Source organism: Atractosteus spatula, chromosome 18 (assembly GCF_055471065.1).
Source record: "Atractosteus spatula isolate fAtrSpa1 chromosome 18, fAtrSpa1.hap1, whole genome shotgun sequence".
Classification (NCBI taxonomy): Eukaryota; Metazoa; Chordata; class Actinopteri; order Semionotiformes; family Lepisosteidae; genus Atractosteus; species Atractosteus spatula.
Window position 1 is genome coordinate 6,739,766 of NC_142723.1, and position 23,193 is coordinate 6,762,958.

Here is a 23,193-nt window from a genome sequence, read left to right on the forward strand (position 1 = left end):
ATTATTCGATGTGTTTCATTTGCTTCCGAAACAGTTTTCCTTGCCAAAGTGTTAAGTGTTAAAGTGTTTGATTTTATTTGACGTAATGTTTCATAAGAAGTCAAACTGAAGTTCAATCCCTATGTGATTGAACTGGTTCTGATAAATATACTACATGTATATTATGCAGTTCAAATGGAAGAATATGATCTGATTATAATCTTTATCTGATTGCTGTGATATCATTTGTGCTTGCTTTATTCTAAATTGTATCTGTCATCATTAAGACCTACTTGATATTTATAATGGTGTTTATGAATTGAAATTCTATTTTGTTAAGCTCAGTTACCATGTATTTTGTTGAGATATACAGTATACAGTCTATAGTAAAAGACTTTTTAAAGGACAGGTTAATGGAGAGTTGTCATGTACAGTATATATAGAAGGACTTAATATATACAGTCTATTAAGTGTACTATCTAATAAAGCCATTACTTTACTTAAATCATAAGTATTATTTAATTAAATTATGAGTTGATTACATAGCAATCTTTTGCATCACCATCCAAGGTAAGCCTACCTTGCAATTGTAGAAAAAGAGTTTCCTGTACAGGCGATCATCTCCATTTTTTTTTTCTGTGCAGCTATGAAATCCTGCCTTCTCGTTGGCTCTCAGAACTCAACAACTTTCTGAGCGTTTCGGATAAGAAAGGGCTGTGAAGAAAGACTGGAACTTCAGTCACGACTCGGACACCGAGACAAAATTAAAAATAATAACTTTACTACGATCTTCAATATATTCAAAATATATACAAAAAAGTTACTTACTTGTCAAAGCAGGGAACAGTATTAATTTTAATGTATATAAATTAACATTATGTTTGTACAGAAAAGAACTGTATTAGTATCGGAGCAAGGAGCAAAAAATAAAATGTACAAAATAATATTCAAAACAGTTTTTTTGTTGCCAGCACCAGTTTATGTGCATTTAGAATTAAGGACCTTATTCCCCAGTAAAATAAACATTACACCATAAATTACTACAGATTTTACAGCTTAAGTAGAACATATTTTTTCCATATTTTAAAAGAGCTTTCATATTGTTGTCTAAGGGCACACAGTAGTTAGTTCAGCATTGATTTTATCCTATAGAAATCTATAGATTATAGAAGCCTAAGGAAAGTAGGCTTGGTACTCATGTAGTGCGGTGGTTATGCTGTATACTAACAGAACTAAATAGGATGCCTTGCAATTTTATCCAGCATCAATAGATCATATGGCAGGTGTCTCCAGTGCTTGTTCTTGAGAGCTCCAGTCCAGCAGAATTTATATATATCATCAATTTCTAAAGATCTGGAATAAATTAACCACAATCCATTAAACATCTGATTTGTTCAATTAAATAATCAGAGATGTTTTGGGACAAATATTAGATCACCCTTCAACCAGAGCGTCTTTAACTTAAGAAATTGCTCTTTTAGCTGATCAAGAACTTTTAAGTGTCTTTAAAGTCTTTAAAGTCTTAAAACTTTAGGCAGTTGGGGGTGACCAGCTCTATCCAGGACTATGGCTGGAGACTGTAGCCCTGCGAGCACTGAAAGGATCACGAGTAAGAAGAGAAACCTTATTTCATGTCAGGTAAAAATGTCAATTACAGAAGCCTGATGCCCTTCCTTTGAAAGCAGCTCCCCTGGTTTAAAATCAGGAGTTAATTTCAGGTCACTTGTTTTTAATGACACTTGGTAATAAATCTGTTTTTATATACATGTCATTATCACTTTCATTTAAAGGCAGACATTAAATATTTTTCCTATTTGTAAGAATCAGAGTGGAAAAGGACTCGTGAATAGCTGTTCTACTTCCACTGAAAGGAAACGATATCCTTATGCAAAGTCAGGAATTCCCAGTCATGCTCTACTGAGGTGAGAGCTTAGATATTCCCAAAATACCCCTATGAGGGCCCTGAAGCAGAGGCCTACTCATTATTGGGCAGAGTTTGTGTTTCATACCTGAGACACTGTCCTCACCCGCTGGCTACCTCAGGCCAGAAGCACCTGACCAGGGCAGCCTGGTCGCACACGTGACTCGGAAGGATAATTCAGCACAAAACCACACAGCTCATGAGAGACCACAGCCGTGGGTGGGGCCTAGTTTGGAACACAGGAAGTAATTAACACCCCAGTCCCAGCTTCTTCAGAAGTGCTTCCTGTGATCTGTGTCCCTGTGGAAAACTACAGGAAACAAATGTTTTGACTACTGTGTTCCTCAAAATGGCCCACATATGTGTTAGGCAGTGATATGATGGTTACCAGGAGAATGTTTGATGAGACCCACAGTCCTTTAAGCTGTGGTCCCCAGTCCTGGTCAGAGGAACCACCAATTACTGTTTTTTATTGCAGCTCAGCTCTTCACTTAAATGAATCGTTAACTGGACCAACAAAGGGCTTGTTTGGAACATTTTGCAAGATTTTATTTGTACTTAAAGCTTGTCCATTATAAATTACTTAAGAAATCCAATAGTTAAAAGGCCACCTTCGAAACATTTAAATGAAAACATACCTTAAGGAAACAGATTTTAAATTAAACCTATTATTGGCTGTGTAAGGTTTCAGTTATTTAATTGAGTGCTCAAGTGGAACAAAAACCTTACAAGGCAGAATTCTTTTCTGAGAAAACAGGTCCTTAATTAGCTTCTGAAATTCGATCATCTGGCCTTTCATACAGTGAAACAGAAGACAATATTAATAATTTTGCCTTGTACAAACTCCCACAGAGACAGGAACCCCAGTAGTACCTCATCCCTGCTTATACACCTCAAAAAATCTGATCTTTTTCTTTTTTGAAAACATTATTTATAGGCATAAATAAGCTGTTACATATTACGAAAAATAAAAACGTGTCAAACATACCAATGAACTGAAACCACTGATGATGGCTTATATATATTTTTTTCTTGATTTAGTAAAAGTGCTTAAGTATTTCAGATGTCCCTGGTACTTGTTTTGTTTCTCAAGCCAGCAATTAGGACGAAAGAGAACACAGTACTGGCCACAGATGTCCCAAAATGCTCTTAGTGCTTATTATTCCCTCATACGTTTAAAAAGCAGTTTTGTACTAATTTAGTAATCAAAACAATTTGAACTAGAAGCCCTACTTCGGATTGAATGTGCTTTCACACAGCACGAACATTCCCTGTGCTTTTTTTCTAACAAGGCAGGATTCCAGCCACAGTCTTTAAGAGATCCTCCCTGTATCAGGCACCCAACACATGGACCACTGAAGTGATGGACCAGAGTATTTGTGGGCACAGGGCAGGGTGTGTGAACTGTCTGAAGTGATGGACCAGAGTATTTGTGGGCACAGGGTGTGTGAACTGTCTGAAGTGATGGACCAGAGTGTTTGTGGGCACAGGGTGTGTGAACTGTCTGAAGTGATGGACCAGAGTATTTGTGGGCACAGGGTGTGTGAACTGTCTGAAGTGATGGACCAGAGTATTTGTGGGCACAGGGTGTGTGAACTGTCTGAAGTGATGGACCAGAGTGTTTGTGGGCACAGGGTGTGTGAACTGTCTGAAGTGATGGACTGAGCATTTGTGGGCACAGGGTGTGTGAACTGTGTGCTGAAGATCTCTCTGAATAAAACACAGAGGCACAAGTGAAGGTTAACTCTACGCTGAAAAAACAGAAAGGAGAAACGCAACCTCCCAAGCCTTCTTCGGGCTTCTTCTTCACAAACAGAAGGCTCAACAGCCGAAAACTTTGCATGTCTCCTCGTTTCTCAGCGAGGAACTATCTGCTACTTGTGCCTTGGCAGCCAACACACGGCGACGCAGCTCCCCAGCCGAATACAAAGAGTTTCAACAGAAAATCTTTTCTGCTGATTACAGAAGGCAGGTCTGCTGCTCAACAAAAATTAGCCATTGAGAGGGACAATATTCGCACAGAAATGTGATGTCCTCTTCGCCCATCCTGCACTCTCGGTCTTTCTGGGCGGCGTAGTTTCTTCACGAGCTCGGCGCCAGCCTGCACTGCGACGAAGCCGCCTGCTCGAGGTCCAGCGGAGTCCGAGTCAGTCCCAGCCGAAGTCCTGGCTGGTCATTTGGTAGAACTTGAGGTTGAAGGGCCTGTAGAAGTCGCGCAGGCGGCGCAGCACCTCGGGGGAGATGTGGGGGTGGGGGCGCCCCTTGGACTTCCCCAGGCAGCGGGGCCGGCTGCTGCCCTCCGGCTTCTTCAGGCAGGGGAAGCCCTTGGTCTGGTTGAAGTAGAAGTGCTTGTCCGTGACGACCCGCTTGAGGCCCAGGAAGTCCTGCACGCGCCCCATCTCCCCGGCGGGGTCGCTGACCAGCCGCTCCCCGCTGACGAACAGGAAGCGCGACAGCGGGAAGTAGCGGAGCCAGTTCTCCAGGTGCTTGGCGTAGATGCCGATGCGCACGGCGCTCCAGGCCGTGTCAACCAGCCCCGTGCTGGCGTTCTTGAATGCCAGGCTGTGGAAGGAGGGCAGGCCCGGGTTCTTGGACAGCGTCTGGGTGTAGTCCGACACGGCCCGGGTGACCGGGTCGCGCACCACCACGATCAGCTTGGTGTCGCGGCTCATGGCGTAGACGCGACGCGGGGCCTCCTTGGTCACAAAGTAGCTGGGCGTCTTCTCCATGGTGATCTGCCCCTCCAGTGTCCGTGGCATCAGGTTCCTGGCACGCAGACAAGAAAGCCCGAAGGCGTGTCGAGTTAGAGTAGACATTTTGTACATAATAACTCAACAATTAGCCTTCAATTAATTTTAAAGTGCTCTTATTTCAAACGTGTCTCTGCTAGTATGAACCTAATTGGAAGGTAGAAGAAACACATCTTCTGTCTTTCAGACCAAGTAACACATTATAACCGCAGAGCGTTATTCAGTTCAGTTTTCAGTTTAGAATCCAGTTTCATTTTTCATATACCTGTCTAAACACAGTGCGTGATTGCAAAATCCATGCACCCTGATTTCTGTCCTGGAAACAGAAAACTACAGGTGTTCTTCTAGGTCATGAGGAGAACAATTAAAATAAAAAGAGTTATAGCGATCCTTAATCAAGACTCCTTGAGTGGACACACAAAAGGCCAGTTGTATATTCATGCAGTTTTATTTCTCTTAACCCTGCTCCATGTGCTGAGCTGCTGGGCAATGATAAGATAAGATCACTTTATTGGCCATATACAATTTCTTGCATTAGGAATTTGTCTTTTCGCACACCCCAGCTTGCTCTCCATGAGACACACAGGCAGGGAGAGAAGCTTGGGGTCAGAGCACAGGGTCAGCCATTTAACCCCTGGAGCAGTTGGGGTTAAGGCCCTTGCTCAGGGGCCCAACGGAGTAGGATTCCTCTGCCGGCCGCGGGATTCAAACCGACAACCTTCCAGCCACAGGCGCAGATCCTGAGCCACAGAGACACTGCACCACCAATTGATTGTGGAAGATTAATTTACATCCCATGTCAAGAAGTCCCCCATTAAACTTGAGAAGTTGCCATTTTTCAAAATTAAGGGTCTGTTAATTCAGTTTTTCTCAACCTTTATTTGAATCCGGGACCAGCTGAGGTCCTCCCCATTTGAGCCAAGAACAAAACACTAGAGAGGAGCTCTTGAGTTTGCCTGGTGTAACTGAGCCTCTCTGTCTCTGTGACGTCTGGCTCTTAACAGCTCAGCAATGCTCCAAGGAGCGGAGTCCGTCCACAGGGGCTTGAGCCTGAGCTGTGAAGAGATTTTCTTTCTCTCCTCTTGAAGACGAGGGTGAATACCAGCCTGCGAGGGCCCTATTAAAGCAGTTATATTTTCAAAAAAGCCACAAAACCACAGGAGCCACTTAACAGCGATTTCCTGAGCACTTCCTCCTCTTATTCTCATGCCTGTCAGTGAAATGGCTTTTCCTGAGGCCCAGAGTCCTAACCAGACAACACGAATGTACATGAAAAGTATGCTGACTGCGCTGGAACCCTACCGCAGTTCCCCGCAGCATTCCTCTTGCCTTGTGCCTTCGTCATCGGGACTGATTTCAAAGACATCCGGCGTGAAGGAGCGCATCCAGTCACGTCCTCAGAACCGCAAATGTGGGGGCACCAAATATGGAGCGGACGTAAAAATAACACCTCAAGCAGAAAGAATGCACACGGACACTCACGGCACAACACTAAGTCCCTTAAAGATGTGAATGCAAAAAGTAATCTATTCAGCCTACAGTGGTTCCATGCGTGGTGTATTCAGTAGAACAGATAACAGCATTTTGATACCACTAGGTTAACATGCCAAGTTATTTTCCATGCTTGGAGAATCACAGGCATTTTCCAGTGTCCTGGCATTTCCAAAGGTCAGTGAAGGAATAAGGAACTGGCACTTGACGTGACTGGCACTCCCATGATCCTCTCTGTTCGATCTGTCGTTTCTCAGACACTCACAGCTCCCGTCATCCGCCCTGGCCAGGGGGTCTCTCCCTGTAGGGTGAGACCTTGCTGCATGATGGGATTGTGAGGCGCCTTGCTGGCCTGCCCTCGCCCCCGTGGCGCTCACATGGGCTGAGGCTTTGACATGGCGTTCGGGGAGGACTCCTCCAGTGGATGACGGTGGCGTTCGCAGCCTCGCACACGCCGGGAACGCCGAGCCCCGAGCTGCAGCAGCTGCAGCAGTCAGAGAGACGAGGGCTTTCAAGGGGGATTAGGAACGGGTGAAGGGTGGAATGAAAAGGGCAGCTGTGTGGCCTGAGAGAGAAGAGTGTGGGGGGGGGGAGAGGGTCTGCAATGCATCCCTGATTAAAGTAGCCTACAGATCAACATTGCCCCCAGAGCACCAGGCACAGTCACTGACTCCTCACGCAGTGCTCTGTGCCCACTCACTGTGCTTCTTATTGTGCCAGTCACTGTGCCACCCACTTTGCCCACTCACTGTGCCACTCACTGTGCCCATTCACTTTGTCACCCTTTGCACCCACTCACTGTGCCACCCACTCACTCTGCCCACTCACTGTGCCACCCACTGTGCCCACTCACTTTGTCACCCACTGTGCCCACCTCGCCTCTGACTGCTCCAGCTGCTGCAGCTCGGGGCTCGGCATCCCAGCACTGTGCCACCCACTGTGCCCACTCACTGTGCCACCCACTGTGCCCACTCGCTATGCCCACTCACTGTGCCACTCATTGTGCCCACTCACTCCGCCACTCACTGTGCCACCCACTCTGCCACCCACTGTGCCCAGGACTGACAGGGCTAAATTCACTAGTCCCTACTCAGAGTCTGCAGTGTAACAAACTCTCTCCTCCTCTGCTAAAGCCACCTTTCCAAAAAAAAAGAAGTTCCTTTCTGAATCAAATATATTTTTTATCAACACAAAGATCAAAACTTGATATGTGACAAATTGATATGTGACAAAAAACTTGATATGTGACAATATGCTACATTTATGGACTGCATTAGAAGGAAAGGACAATTTTATATCCTTCCTAGATTTCCATGCACTAACCACTCTCTGGTGGGAACCTGTTTTTAATTAATTGGAATTAAATGTGCTTGCCTGATGTTAACACAATATTTGAGAAAATGTCCAAATTTACTCTGGCTGCACGGTTTTATCTGAGATTTTGCTGAACATCTTGCTGCCTTGAACGCCAAACTACTTCGTGCTTTGTGTAGTGGAGAATTTTAAGGATACATCATTTCTCATGAATTGTCTCTTTTTTTGTTTCTTCCGCAGGGATGACACACCCAGAAATGAGAAATGAGAGCAAAGAGAAAAATCAGCTTTTTTATTTACTGTATCTCCAGAACTTCAGAAAACGTAGCCTGGGAACTCTGCAGACTGGAAAATCCATCTGGCTTTAATGGAAGAAGAAAATGTATTTAAAAGTAGGGTTGTATTCAGAAAAAAAAAAATGAAAAGACCAGTCCGGTTTTTATACCGAAATGTTGTTTGGTATAATACAGAAGATTTAAAAAACATTCCTGTTAAAACTGGGATATGGACTATGGATTTTAGATCAAGCACAACAGAGACAATTGTTTCTTAGAAAGCACTAATCCTGGACTTGGAGAGCTGCAGTCCACAAGACTTTCCAGGTAATTTATAATCCCTGGAGAGAAAAGGCCTGAAACAATGATAATAAAGACCAATTAAGTAAACAACTGATTCAAATCAAGTCATTAACAGTCCATAGTGGAATAAAAACCAGAAGTCACTGTGGCTGCAGCACTGAGATTTTATATTAGTGTGGATCCCTTCTTAAATATTTTTTAAGATCAGGTCTGTGTGGATCTACTCACCTTCCACTCCTTTCTGATCTACTCCCTTAAAGGTGAAAAGCACTGTAGACCCCTGTTAAGCTTTCATTGTCAGAACAAGACCCAGTGCTGGAAAAGGTTGCTGTTTAAGCCTAATAAAATCCTCTAAGCTGCAAAAGATTTTCTCTTACTGCTGCCCCAGGGTATAAAGTCGAATGGGAATGGCACCGAGCAATGAACGAAATCCATAAACAATGTGTTAAATGAATACAAAATAAACATTGATCCAACTTTCCTGCCCTAAGCGCATAATCATATGAGCTTCCCAACCTCAGCCATGGGACAACAGAATTTCATTAGCAGGGAGCACTGAAGAAACGCATTTAAAAATTGGAAAGCAAGGGGACACTTAAAAAACACCCACAGGTTTTAAAAACAGAAAACCTTTTATGCTCTGTAATTAAAACACGTGGATAGGTTTGCTCATTCACAAACTATAATACAGGGTGCTTTACCAAAGTAAAGAACACAGGGTTTTCCTAGCTCGAATACTTTTTGCTTCAGTCACCCCCAGCTTGTTGTGCAGCTAAACGCTGGAAACCTGAGCCTGTTCAAGTGTGAGCAAGACAAACGGATTGAAGGGTTTAGTTATCGTGCCTTGAAGAATATGGTGTATGTTTGAAGAATAATGGTGCAGAGTTGGACTTTTTCCGATTTATGCAGTACATCTGAGAGAGGTGCTGATGCCATTGTACTCGGTTACCCAGCCAGACTAGCACTAAGGGAACTGTTTTTTTTCCTTGTGCCTCAGGATAAGCGTCTGCAGCAGGCCCTGCACGATGCACGGGGCTCAGCTGACAGGCTCTGCTGCGCTCGTGCTTGGTGTTGTGGTGTGTTGCACACCACGCTGTCTCTGTGTCTGCAGGAGATCCAGCACAGGGCGTCAACACAGGTTTCCTCAGTCACAGAGGAGACTCTTGACCAACTGGCAGCCCACTGGAGCTCAGCAGGTGTGAGCCTGATCAGTACCTGAATGGGCGACCTCCTGGGAAAAACTAAGGTTGCTGCTGGAAGAGGTGTAAGTGGGGCCAGTAGGGGGGGCTCACCCTGCGGTCTGTGTGGGTCCTAATGCACCAGTATAGTGATGGGGACACTATACTGTAAAAAGGCGCCGTCCTTCAGATGAGATGTAAAAACCAAGATCCTGCTCATTAAAAATCCATGGGTGTTTCTCCAGTATCCTGGCCAAATTTTCCACTGGCCTTTACCAATCATGGCCTCCTAATAATCCTCATCTGTGAATTGGTTTCATCACTCTGTTCTCCTCCCCACTGAGAGCTGGTGTGTGGTTAGCGTTCTGGCTAATTATGGCTGCTGTTGTATCATCCACTGGTGGTGGTGGAGGGGATCCCCATTACCTGTAAAGCGCTTTGAGTAGAGTGTCCAGAAAGGCGCTATATACGTAGTGTAAGCAGTAAGCAGCAGAGCTCTGTCCGCCCAGAGGAAACCCCTGATGCTTCTCGTGCCAAAAGAAAACAAAATGAGACACCTAAGGGAAGAGATTCAAGAATCCCAGCAATTTTGGATAAAAATGTTTTTCTGGTAGTTTCAAAGACTCTAGTATGTCACAGCTACCAAAATGATTTCTTTTTTTAAATTGCAACGCTAGCATCTGTGTTGCTTTGCAAAAATATGCTATCGCCCAGTAAGTGAACTATAAGACTTATAAGATATAAGTTTTAAACATAAGATTTACGTTTTGGATATAAAAAATAAAGCCATAAGCGAGTGAAATTAGCTTGGAATAAAACATACTGTTTATATAGTAGATTGAGAATGTTAAGAGTTTTCTTTGTATATACTGTATATATATTCTTCAAAAAACATTTAAAACAGGAAAAAACATTCAGGGTCACATAGAAGAACATTATGGAGGAGGGGAGGAGTACATCTAGAAGCCTGTGGCCTCTGGTTGCTATGCAACATCTTAGAGTTGTTGTCTCATTCGGAATCTTGTTGTCTTAATTGCTGTTCCTCGTGGAAAAGAGACTGGACAAAGACTATGGGACCAACTGGGAATAGTTACACTGCCTCAAACCACAACAAACGCCCACGGGCCTAAAGACAATATGACGACTGCCGACACTGCCCAGTTCCTGCCCAGATGTCTCCATATGGCAGCAATATCTTTCCACTCAAGAAACAGCATGGGCTATTGCAAAATCAAGGATATACTGCTGGCCAAACAAACGGAAGAAATGTTAAAATTAAATAGCCCTTATTAGGATAGTAATAGATACCAAATAATATAGATACGCTCGAATGAAACCCAGGAGATTGATTGTGTCATAAGTATAGCCATTGTCAATGTAAACCTTCTACACCACCTGAATGAAAGCAGCAGCCAAGTAAAATGGATAAATATCTAAAATAAATTAGTTCATGTCCAATAACGGCACGTAACACTTCATTCTGCATCACTCGGGAGTATTGTGGCTGTTCCTACTACCCTGGTGCTGGTAGAAACACAAGCATCCAAATTCTTGGTGAACGCTGCTTCACTAAGTGCTGCAGAGAAACTTCGCTGGCTCCGTGCTCAGACCACAAAGCACACTGGGAGGTGTACATCAGATTACAGCAGATATTCCTTCGTAATACTGTATGTTCAGATGAAGGGGAGTTAGTTCCAAAAGGGGCTGATCACTTATTATTCCCTTACAGAACTCCATCCATCCGCCTGTTTTAGAAGCAACACCTTTCAGAATTATGGTGTTTTTAAGAGAAAACCAGTCTCTTGAATAATGGGAATGTGAATATGTATTAACTGAGACCTTTTCACAGAACTGCAAACCAGAACTCTCAAGAGAGCCTTCTAACTCCACTACACATACGTGAAGTTCTAGTAAAATTCGTACTGTGCATAAACCTGTGTGATCAAAGTTAGCTGTGCCACTGAAGGATGAAAAGGATGGCCTGTGCCTACTTATTTGGTTAATTACGCAAAAAGGAATAGGAAATCTCTTGGAATGTTTCTCCTTTTCAGCGTTGTGAAAATATTGAGAGGGTAATGTTCTCATCCCAAGATCTATCCTACTCAAAAGTGTTTAAACCTTCGTTATTCCTGTTGCAGTCTGGTTATTTCATGACTCATACAGAGCTCTAGGTTACGTTAACCAATGTTCCAGGTTGCGTTTGAATTCCGAGCCCTGGGCCTTCATTAAGAAGCAAGAGGTTGCTGAGTAACCAGCGAGCTACCTCACTGCAGGACTAAGTATATGTACAGAAGTAAGTGCATGTTTAATTCAAAGCAATCACGCTAATGGAAGCCATGCTGGGCAGCCCTGCGTGGTGACACGGTGTTTACTTTTAGAGCATCGGCCTGTAATCACAGAACGTTTGGGATAATACACAGAGTCACGAGGGGAGCCCACACACCAATTCACATCGCAGCTGAGTTCAAGGCCAGAGAGTAATTTGGGGAAGAAAAGTGCTGTGATAATCTCCCCCGTTACAATTTATCTTTACTGCTGTAAATCGATGGCGCTGCACTGACTGAAGGAATTTGATTGCTAAGACAGCAGTGATAGTGACTTTGATTTTGTGCCTCACTCTATCAAGGAGACGTATCAGGAGATAGGGATTGATTGCTGTGGTGGGCCTTTCCAGTCACAGGGCAGAGGGCCGCCATTGGTTTTAATCACACCTTACCCCACACAGAACATCACATTACAGCCGGTGGAGGAATGTCTCCATAGCAATTACAGATGTGTTTATAACAGCACAGAAGGCTATCAGGGGGCTGTTTATGGGGCTGTGCAGTCTGTGTGGGTGGCCTGTCTGACAATTAGCCTTTTAAAAGGGCCCAGGTTTGCATATCGCATCCAGCTCACCTGCTTGTAATTTCACTACGAACCCTGTTTCCATATCTTTCTGATATTTAACCCCTTCTTGACCCTTTCTGGTTGGCAGGGACGCTGAGGCCTGATCCAACAGCATCACAGGAAACTCACAGCAAAACCGACATCTGGGGTATGTGAAGGTACTGAGTAGAAACTGAGCAGAAAGAGGAGAAACCTTCAGAATCTCAACTGTGGTCTTGCACAGCAAGACCGCAAACCCTTTCCCAAGATAATTCAGCTACAGAAGCTGCAAACAAGAGCTAGAAAGTGTTTTGTGGACCGACGAAGACCTTGTGCGTCAGTAACAGTCCTGATAACACATCTAACGGTCAAGTGAAAAGAAGCTGTGCATGCCCACTACACTGCTAATGGCAGGTTTAACTTCATATGAAAAGATACTTATGAGACTGCGGCGTTGTAATGTGCCATTACAGCAAGTTCTGAAATTCTGGGTTAAAAAAGAGGTTTTAATTTCAAACGGAGTAACAGTCAAAAAGCTGCAGGGCCACTCAGTTCAGTTAAAATGCTTTCAAATCTAAGGTGCTGCTTTCCAGTCAGGCTCCAGTTATTGGAATACGTAGATTATTTTTTCCTAGTTCAAACACCTTTCGCTGAGGGAACTATGGTGTCCCCTCACCCCACTCAAATAAAAAGACAAAAAGCAAATGTATTCTGTGCCAAATCCTATTTGAGAACTTGCTGAAAGTCAGCAAAACAAAGCTATGGGACTCCCTGTCCACTGTCCTGTGAAACGCCCCTGCCCTCTTGCTTATAGACCAGCATGGCTGACTTCGAGATTTCGGACAGGAAAGACTCTCAGAACAGAGGGACTGAATTTTTCTCAGCGGCCCTAAACTGCTCCTTCACTCTCCAGGCCTGCACTTCCTAAAGGCGGGTGCCTTTTGACATTTCTATAATTGAGTTGAAACAGCTATCTGTTGGTTATGAATAGTTAATGCCGCAAGAGGCAACCTTCTCTTGCTTTCCAGTCACATTTTTGTTTTTTGTCTCCAACGGGCTTCCTCTCAGTAATTATGCCGGGCCCAATTTCATTAACTCCGAAACACTTTCACCTGCAATTACCCCCGTTAATTATTGATAACCTCCCCACCACCCCCGCTTCTCCGCAAATCCTGATTAGGCGGCCTGAGAGCTGCACGCTTTTATTAGAAGTCATTTTTTATTGAAATCTTAAATTGGCCGGCCTAATTGAATTCCCTGCTAAATCGTATTCACAGGGGGGGGAAAAAAAGCCTAGTCCCGTCATCCAGAGCTTTCTGTAGTGGGAGAGAGAGGCTGACTCATTTTTCCCGTCCTCTCCTGGTTGTAATATGTTCTCAAACCAGAATTAAACATTTATAAGGTAGATATGAAAAAGTGAGGGTTCCGGATACTGATTTTCAGTTCATCTTTGTTGTCTTTTGTGCTTTATGGATCCCTTTTTAATGGCAGTGAACAATCATATATAATGCAAAGACTGTTAGCCCTACACACAGATATATGCACAACTGTGCATTTTTATGGCCGTGTATCCTTCTGTTTACTCTGTCAGAGAATTCCTGTTCCCTCTCTTATATCTAGACAGTTATTGTCACGCCCCCCACTGTTTCACAATCTCATTCCTAATTGAACCCATCACATTCCCACATGCACCAGATTCCACAAATTCTCACTCCCGGACCAATTATCCAACCACGTCCCTCTCCCCTCAGTATTTAAACTTCCCTCACACCCCAACCCAGGCTCACTAGTGAGAAGTATTCTCTTGTGTATGTTTCTAAACCTTTTGATTGATCTCCTGGTTCCTAATCTTTGCTCTGCTTTTTGACCATGTTTTTTGGATTGTCTTTTTGGATTTCCCTGGTTACTGGTACCTGTGCTGATTCACGGTTATGCAGAAGGATCCTCCTATTCTACCTATTGGTTCCCTGATGGTTATCTAGTTATACTTGGGGGACACTGCATATATAATAGATTTTTGAAGTGGGCTCCCTCATATTAGACAAAGGTAGAGGAGACATTGCTGAGCTAAGATGCCTGGATCAATACAACATGTGTTGCTCTGATGCCTGACAGTAGGGAGATTGTTAGAGTCAGTGGGTAATCCTGTCTCTGGATACATGTAGAGAAGGGAAACTGCTTGATTCACTCTGGAGTGTTAGTCCAGCTGCCCCTTCTGTCTATTGGAGGTGCATGCTCTTGCAGGCAGAAGAATCTCTCTTCCAGCTCAGGGGAGACGCGTGCAATATTATTGTGCCCTTTGCGTGTCGAAGTCTTTGCATCTACAGGGGCTCCCTCGACAGCCACAGCCCTGGAAGTCACTCCTGCAGCAGCCCTGTCTGCAAAATGGTGACAGTGAGCAGTGTATCTTAGGAGCTGATGTATTTTTGAGGGTGGCATGGTGGTGCAGTAGTTAACATTGCTGCCTCAAAGCTACCAGGGTCCTGGCTCAATTCCAGACCTGGAGTGCTGTCTGCATGCAGTTTGTTTGCATGTTCCCCCTACCCCCCCCCCCCCCCCCCCCCAATTTTTGCCTGTTTCCTCCCACAGTTCAAAGACACACTGGTAGGTTTACTGGCTTCTGGGAAAATTGCTCTATCCGTTTGGTGATGAACTAGCGTCCCTTCCAGAGTGTACCCTGCCCTGTGCCCATTGCTTGCCAGGAAAGACTCCAGCTCCCCTTTGACCCTGAATTGGAAGAAATGGCTGGAAGATGGAGAACTTTTTTTTTCTCCCTGCTACAAACCAAACACTTCTGATCTTTAAATGTATGCGAGGTGCAAAGGGCTCTGCTGTATAAGGTGTCTTTCGAGCAGCAATTAGAATTTTAGTAGCTGGGGACTCAGTGATGGTCACAAATGAGGGATACAGTTATCAACTTCACCACACATCACTGGGCTGGAGTCCATCTGACACTTGCTCCAGAGCTGGCTGTGGGCATACAATAATTCAATTAATTTTTACCAGTATAAAAAACAGAGTAAACCTTCTTTGCAGGGGCTGTATAAAGTTCAAGATGGCTCTGTGCACTGAAGCCATGATTCCCATTGCAATGGGGATTTCTTCCAGTACATTAGTCTGTGTACTAGCCAGGACTGGATTTAGGACTCTTACACAGCCAACACTATAACAAGGAGTGACCTCAATGTCTTCTTTTACTATCCACAGAACTTGTTTTTAAAGAGCCACGGAAGTTTGTAAACTAAATTCATTCACAAACACTGAGATCAAAGCCCTGCCGACAAAAATGAACAGCAGCTTATTTGGAGCCAAGATGTCATACACAGCAACGTGGGTAATGACTGTCTCTTACTGGAGCAGTGCTGTGCAAACACATTACAGCCTGCTCAGCTTGTTTCTGGAACACACGCAGGTACAGTAAACAGCAGTCATTAACTCCAGTCCATTGGAGAGCTAATTGCCACAGACCCGACTGAGAGCCCTCCTGTGGGTCTTTATTGTTCTTGGTCCACAGAACGCAAGCCATCCTTTACCAACTGCAGGGTGCAGCTCCGAAGCACCAGCTGAGAGCTTTAAATAATAGGAAGAGGTTTGATTTTCAAGCAGCTTGTCCCTGATAAACACCCCAAAAAACCATCAGCAAGAAGGAAAGGTCAGGCTAACACTGTGTGGTAGGATTCTCTAACATCTGGCAGCAATGAAGACTAGAACAGTTTTTAAAAAAACCTGAAGGAAATCTTGTAGATGTTTCAGAAGCTGGGCCAAGGCATTTCTGGATAACTGCAGCAATTCTGCAATATTGCCAGATTCCTGCTTTAGTGGATAGAGGGGCATTTTTTTTTCCCTAAGGTCAAAAGGAGAAGCTAATGGTTACTTCACCATCAGCAAACTAGGCAATGTCCTCATGGTTTTAAACGGAGAATCTCAAGCTAAGCACCAGGCTCGCTGAATTTTCCTTCCTGCATTTTTTGAAAGGTTTCCTCTCCTGTGACCACACCGCAGGAGGAGTTTCATTTCAGGAGATGCAAGACAAGTCACGTGCAGTTGCCGATTGAGGGTGCTTAGAGTTCTCCTGTGGCTGTAGCCCACTAGGCTAGAGGGGCGACAATATGGTGACCAGCCCCTCCTTCCCCCAAAGAGCCCCCACAAGCTGTCGCAGGGGTAGTGAAGACAGGGCTGGGGGAGGATTGCTGAGCTGAGAATGACGGGAAGGACAGCGCCTCTTATTTATACGGAGGAGGTAGGAGGTGATTAGTTGAATTGGGCCTGTCTCCTTCCTGAACGTTCGTTATAAACTCCACGAAAAACGGAAATCAAAGAAGAATCGCAGGGTTTCCATGCCAGTTACTGTGTAACTATGGCAATATTTTACCAGCGTAAAGACAGCGAGATCGCAGTAGTCTGACTTCACTGGAGTTTTCACGTTTCGACCACGTTCGAGCTCATACAGGCTGTAGTGTACCCTGAGCTTCTGAATTAGAGAAAGAGAAAAACAAAATTGTCAGCAAGAGGAAGTTGTGGTGTTTAAGAGACGTACCTACTGGTACCGTCCTCGTGGAAAAAAAGCTCTGTTTCTTGAATTTGAACAGGTCCTGGGGAAAGCGCATGTTATCATTTGGAGAAAATGCAGGTTAGATCTGCGAGATGCAATTAGAAGGCCACTTTAAACAAAAACCAAGCAATAAAAAGGAAGAGAAACAGTTGTTTCCACCAGTCCAGGACACTGAGCTAAAGAGAAGTGTTCACACAGTCCGGGGAGGTAATCACAACAGAGCCTGTTGCTCTTCTGTACCAGTAAATATTGAGACCTAATCTGCATTCTTTTTTCTTAATTCAGAACTTAAGGGTAGAATAGATCCTGTATTGGCTTGAATGGCGTCAGAACCTAAAAGCTTTTCTAAAAAAGTAATGAAACTAATGCTTTTCAGATTTAGTGCAGGAGTTCATTTGCTTCTCTCCCCAGGACAAAAATACACAAAATGGAAAGATAAAACTACAAAGAGAGAAAGAACAAAAGGAGTGTGAATTTTCCTGAGTTCTCACAGACAGAGGAGTAATATTGGCTTATCTCCCCTCTCTGCTATTTAACCTGGACAGTAATGACACTGTCTGGCCTTGAGTGCGTGAGAATGGACTGTGGAAAAAAAATTCAGATGCATATTAAACCCCCTCTCCGCGGATAATAACCAGCATTCCGGGGTTTGTCCTGGAAAAAGATCCCACAGCGCAACTGAGAGCGAGCCGGGGGGGGGGGGGAGGAAGTTCGGAGAGCGACACAGAGAGAGCTCATTGTATCTCAGGACCGGACTCCCTAATTGCCCTCCTCTCTATCAGATGGGAAAATCGGACATGTCTTGTAAAGGCAGTCCCTGTTGAGCCAGCCTGCGATAAGTTCAAATTCGATTAGATTATCTCGCTTGTTGTTAGACAACTAACCCGCGACCCCGGCGGTTTCTGCTAGCTGTGCACACCCGCCAAGAGGAAGAGGACGCTCTGCGATGAGGAAGAGTGCGGTATAATCGGCGTTCAGCTCCACTGTGCTCGGTGTGGCTCTGCGTGTGGTTTTATCTTGCGTGCCAGAACTTTGAAACCATGTCCCCCTCGTTTCCTTCATTCCCATGTTTTCATCCTCATACTTTTCGCTTTTCTTCAGGGCTCTGACCCTGTCTAGAAAACGTGGTCCTGTCTCCGAGCCATGATCTGGGACTGTAAGAAAATCTCTTGGTGCAACCAGTCTCTGGGGTGGAGGACAGCAGCTGGCCTGAGCAGCTAACAGAGAGGTCTAGGAAGGAAAGGGACTGGTGAAATGGGACTTAATTGGAGGGCGCAAAGCCTTTAATGATAAGTGTAAGGTCAAAGACAGCAGCTCTTTGAGGGCAGGATGGAATGGGAGCATTAGGGCACACAAAAAAGTTGCAGGAGAAACGGTCTGGATTAGGAGCAACGCTCTGAAAAATTAAGCAGTTTGCACGATATATTAAATCTATGATTTTAGTGTCAAATAAAAATCAAAGAATTGTCCTCGGGCTTCATCTTAAAAATGTCTTGGGGGTGTTTTTCTCGATGCTCAGAAACCTCTGCCCCTGAAACTGTGCACGTTTTAAATCGAACACTTCTGTGCTGGCTACCAGAGAGTTCTGATTAACTTGTGAGTATGATTCTCGTCAAAACCCAACGCGTTAGTAGCGGTGTGAGGAGCACGGTTCTGTTCCCGCTGGGTTTTGATCAGTCACTCGGTGGGGCGACTTCAGCTTCAGAGCCACACAGCGCCGCTCCTCTGGCAACAAGGGAGAAGAAAGACCGGAAGACTGGGTCTCCTGCCGGGGCCGAATTCAGCACCATCCAGGTTCCAAGGGGGTGACATCACCTTCCTTACAGGTTCAGTGCCGCTGAAATCTGGTGCCTTTTAAAATTTGCTGGCATTTCTGCTCTGTGTGGAGTTTGAAGTCTCAGATTTTACAGGGGCCTCTGCTGCAGAAACGGATTCTTGCCTTCATCAAAGAGACCACTAATGACCTCTGGAGACCAGTGGTCAAAAAGCCACTTGTTTTGTCCTTGTGCTAATTAAGCATCTTCATGGAAACCGAAGCCAATTATGCCCCCTCATTGAAGGGCCTGCTCAGAAGGACATGCTGTGCAAAACTTGGCATCGTTTCGAAAAGGGAAATTCTGCAGCTCACATCTCCCTAACGAGCAAAACAAAGCCAAACAAAAAAGAGAGAGAGAGATGGGGAGAGAAAGAAGGATCCCCACAAAGAGCCATCAGACTGCCCTGCAGGCAATATGGTTTCCTTTTACTGAGAGGAAACCTTCAATTGCTTTAATATTTCCTTTGGGGCTTTTAGTTTTGTTAGTTTGGGAAGTTTACTTGTTTTGCTTCTTGATATGTATTCCGAATGTACACCCCTCAAGTCCGAGTTATACTGTATATACTGTAGGATTTTCCCTCATTTCTGCTTCCTGACAGCTCAAAAGATGAATGTTCATCCATATTGCAACCCTCCGTAAGATGGGCAAGAGTCGCTGTTCGAATTAGTGAGCTTCTATTGGGGTAACTCACCTGGATGAAGATAAGAGTTTTGTGAACCCCACCTTTTGAATAACGGATGACCCAGGAAGATGCTGACATTTTTTTCCCCCCTAAGGTCAAAATGAGAAGCTAATGGTTACTTCACCATCAGTAAACTAGGCAACGTCCTCAGGGTTTTAAATGGAGAATCTCAAGCTAAGCACCAGGCTCGGTGGATTTTCCTTCTTGCATTTCTGAAAGGTTTCCTGTAATGAATGTGCAATGCACAGAACAAAAAAGCCCCGTCTTTTCGTTTTGTTGACTTTTAGTGATTTAAGAAGTCAGTCTTGGCTGCTAACCAGCGTCCTTGTGGGGAAGAGCAGAGAGGCTGCCTGCCCCCTGGCGAACCCTGTACAGACAGGTGGGTCTTCACTCCTCCCTGCGCCCAGCGGCCGAGAAGGCTCCATCGTGCCCACGAAGCTGAGCCCGCAGGAATGGGAAAGGGAGAACCCCACAGCAAGTTCTTTTTTTACTGAAATTCCATGTTTGAATTATCGGGCCATGCTTCAGAAACTCTCCCCTCCATTGCTCTTAATTCAGAAAGACACAATAATAATAATAATTCCTACAATTATTACTTATATATGCTTACTTGAGTTAACGGGTCAGAAGGCTACAGTACAGCTGTGCTCTCTTTAAAACTAGTACTGGAGACCAATGAAAGAAGCTGTATTCAGTCACCTGTAAGTGATCAACTGTTTTATTGTCAATAATCCTTCCCTACAGACCCTGCTATATGCAATCAAAAGGAGTTAAAAAAACCGATACCTATTACTTATAATTCAGGAGAAGTCTCACACGTTGAAAACACTCATGCTGTGTCTAGATTTGGAAAAGGGTGAGTTGTGTTCATTATTGTCTGGCCCAGTGTGTTTAACATTGATGTTCACACTGGCTGCCTCAAGACACCTTGTGCTCAGAACAGGGCCGGGCTTGGAGGCAGGACCTTCAGAGAAAGCCGAATGTTTTGGTGACATTGGATTACTGTCCTGCCGATGCCGCTGATCATTCTCGGGATGCTTCATATGGGAATGAAAATTTGAAATAGCATGCCTAAGGGTTGTTCGCATTTAGAGGCCTTTTAAATTCAACCGCTCTGGACCCCAGAAAATTTTAATTTCTACCATGTGGACATTCATCTTGAATTCCTGCATCTCCTCTTGGCTCTACCAAACATCACACAAAGAAGACCACGCTTAGAGGAGTCCACTGCAGTCCACCACCAGGGACTCAAAACCTCGCACTGCTTGTGGTCTCCACTCAACCGTAATGATGGCATTTAAGATACAAACAAGGAGCATGTGGGAAATACATTGGGAGGTATCCAATCCAAGGATATTTTATCCTTCTGGGGATAAACCTCAAACCCAGAGCCTGGATCATTGGCCTCTTTTGAAGTTCTCAGAGTCAGCAGACATTACTGTACATAACTTTACACTTATGTGAGGAATTGGAAGAGGGACACCCCACCTCAGCAGAACAGCTTTTACAGTGGACTCTGGAGGTCAAGTGGGACCTGTTGTGCCAAACCTACTTTCATTCCACGTTTCAACAGTGCCCTCTGCTCTTAACGCCTCAGGAAAGTAACAAAATGTTTCACTTCCGTCCCTGAAGACGTCAACCCGTTTTTCTACATGGATTGGTAATATGAATACGATTGAATTGGTGAAAGACCAGCAAATGACCCTGCACAAAAGTGACATATATCAATATAGTTCTCAATCAGTGATGCACTCACTTAGCCTAGACAGGGTAAGTTGCTGGTAATAAATAACTGATGTTTAATGTAAAGCTCATTTTGCATTCGAAGCTGTCTTCCTCCACCCTAAATGGACACTGGAAGGAGCAGATTTTGCCTTTCTCTGCTGTCTTCATCTACATCTCTACAGCAGTAGGAGATGCTCTGCAGGTGTCTGGAGAGGCTGCAGAAGAGAATTAAACCAGAGCCCCAGTGCAGCAGTGAGTCCCATCCGCTTGGTGTTGCCACTGCTCGCTGGCTGCTAATACGCTCAGACAGCCCCGCTAATCCGAGCTCTCTGGAGAGGGATTAGGGCATTAGCTCAATAAACTGACAGAAAGTGCTGCATGTTCGGCGCTCAGGGCTCAAAGCCCCACCTGCAGACCCACTGCCTGCGCTCCACAGCCACCTTCCTTGATTCTCTGCAATGAGTGGGCTGGACGAGTGGCCTGTGCTGATTAAAATTAAAGCTCTTTTAACAATTCTAATCTTATCTTGGTTAAGTGACATGTCTTCTTGTGAGTATTAGTTTCACAGTTAAAAACTCTGCAATTATGCAGTCCTTGTTATATTGCTGAGGAAATATTGCAACCAGCAATTAAAGTACTTGGTCTGAGGCTGGGCAGTGTACCTCAGTGTGTGCAGTACTGGTGTGTGGGGCTAGGCAGTGTACCTCAGTGTGTGCTGTACTGGTGTGTGGGGCTGGCCAGTGTACCTCAGTGTGTGCAGTACTGGTGTGCAGGGCTGGGCAGTGTACCTCAGTGTGTGCAGTACTGGTGTGCGGGGCTGGGCAGTGTACCTCAGTGTGTGCAGTACTGGTGTGTGGGGCTGGCCAGTGTACCTCAGTGTGTGCAGTACTGGTGTGCGGGGCTAGGCAGTGTACCTCAGTGTGTGCAGTACTGGTGTGTGGGGCTGGCCAGTGTACCTCAGTGTGTGCTGTACTGGTGTGCAGGGCTGGCCAGTGTACCTCAATGTGTGCAGTACTGGTGTGTGGGGCTGGGCAGTGTACCTCAGTGTGTGCAGTATTGGTGTGCGGGGCTAGGCAGTGTACCTCAGTGTGTGCTGTACTGGTGTGCAGGGCTGGGCAGTGTACCTCAGTGTGTGCAGTACTGGTGTGTGGGGCTAGGCAGTGTATCTCAGTGTGTGCTGTACTGGTGTGTGGGGCTGGACAGTGTACCTCAGTGTGTACAATACTGGTGTGCAGGGCTGGGCAGTGTACCTCAGTGTGTACAGTACTGGTGTGTGGGGCTGGCCAGTGTACCTCAATGTGTATAGTACTGGTGTGTGGGGCTGGGCAGTGTACCTCAATGTGTATAGTACTGGTGTGTGGGGCTGGGCAGTGTACCTCAATGTGTGCAGTACTGGTGTGTGGGGCTGGCCAGCGTACCTCAGTGTGTGCAGTACTGGTGTGTGGGGCTGGCCAGCGTACCTCAGTGTGTACAGTACTGGTATGTGGGGCTGGCCAGTCTATCTGAAAGATCTCTCTCTACCCTGGTAATACTTTACCATTACATCAGATACCGTACAGCATATCAGACAAGCCTTCTGAGAAAGACTACAGACGGTTAACTTGTTTTTCAGGAAATGAGATTCAGTGGGATGGGTGAATGTCTAACTGCAGCGAGGTCAGAAGACAGAGCAGGTGGCACTCGCCAACTTGTTCACAGAAATTACTCTGAGTGTCCGCTGTGCTGAGAGGGAGTCACACTTTAACAGAGCACCAAAAGCAAAACCAACCGCAGTGTCAATAGCGAACACGATTTCGACACCCAGCCACAGGAATTAGGAAACAAGAAGAGTTTCGTCTGGACTGCCAGTGCCGATAAGACTGGTCCCAGGCAAACTTCACTTTCTCCCAGTGCAGTGCATTCCCAAATCAGTAATCAAGTGCTAACAGGCTAGGGGCTGACCACTGGAACCTGACAAACCAATAATCAAGCTGCTCTTCCCTGGCTAGGCTCCAGGCAGCTCTCTGCAGCTGGGCAGCCCTGACTGAGGGGTCTGTACCTTACAGTAGTCTGGTATGGAGCGAGCTGCTGTTTGACTCAGGCATGTGAAGAGTGGATTCCCAGCCCCACTGCCACACTGAGCAGTCAGCAGCCAGTTAGGCTGCAGATCAGGTTTCTTAAACGCTGGGTCTGCATTAGGCAGTGGCACCCATCCAGACCTCTGCGATAATACAATGCAGAATTCAATCAGCTCTGGAATTTTGGGGCACTTAGAGTGTAATGTCGTTAGATTGGCCTGTGTCTTGTCTGCGATGTAAAAATGTAACACGTGAGTATACAGTAGTTAGTGTGTCCCCAA

General features: G+C 45.2%; 1 protein-coding gene across 1 annotated transcript in view; it reads right to left on the reverse strand.

Annotated features, from left to right (window-relative positions):
- Positions 1-738: 738 nt before the first annotated feature.
- The window catches only part of LOC148818498 (heparan sulfate glucosamine 3-O-sulfotransferase 6), a 36,585-nt gene continuing 14,130 nt past the window's right edge, over positions 739-23,193 (reverse strand). Inside the window, exon 2 of the mRNA XM_088937004.1 lies at positions 739-4,666. Within this exon, the coding sequence (XP_088793130.1) occupies positions 4,048-4,666 (619 nt within the window). The 3' untranslated portion in view covers positions 739-4,047. The remainder of the gene's footprint in view (positions 4,667-23,193) is intronic.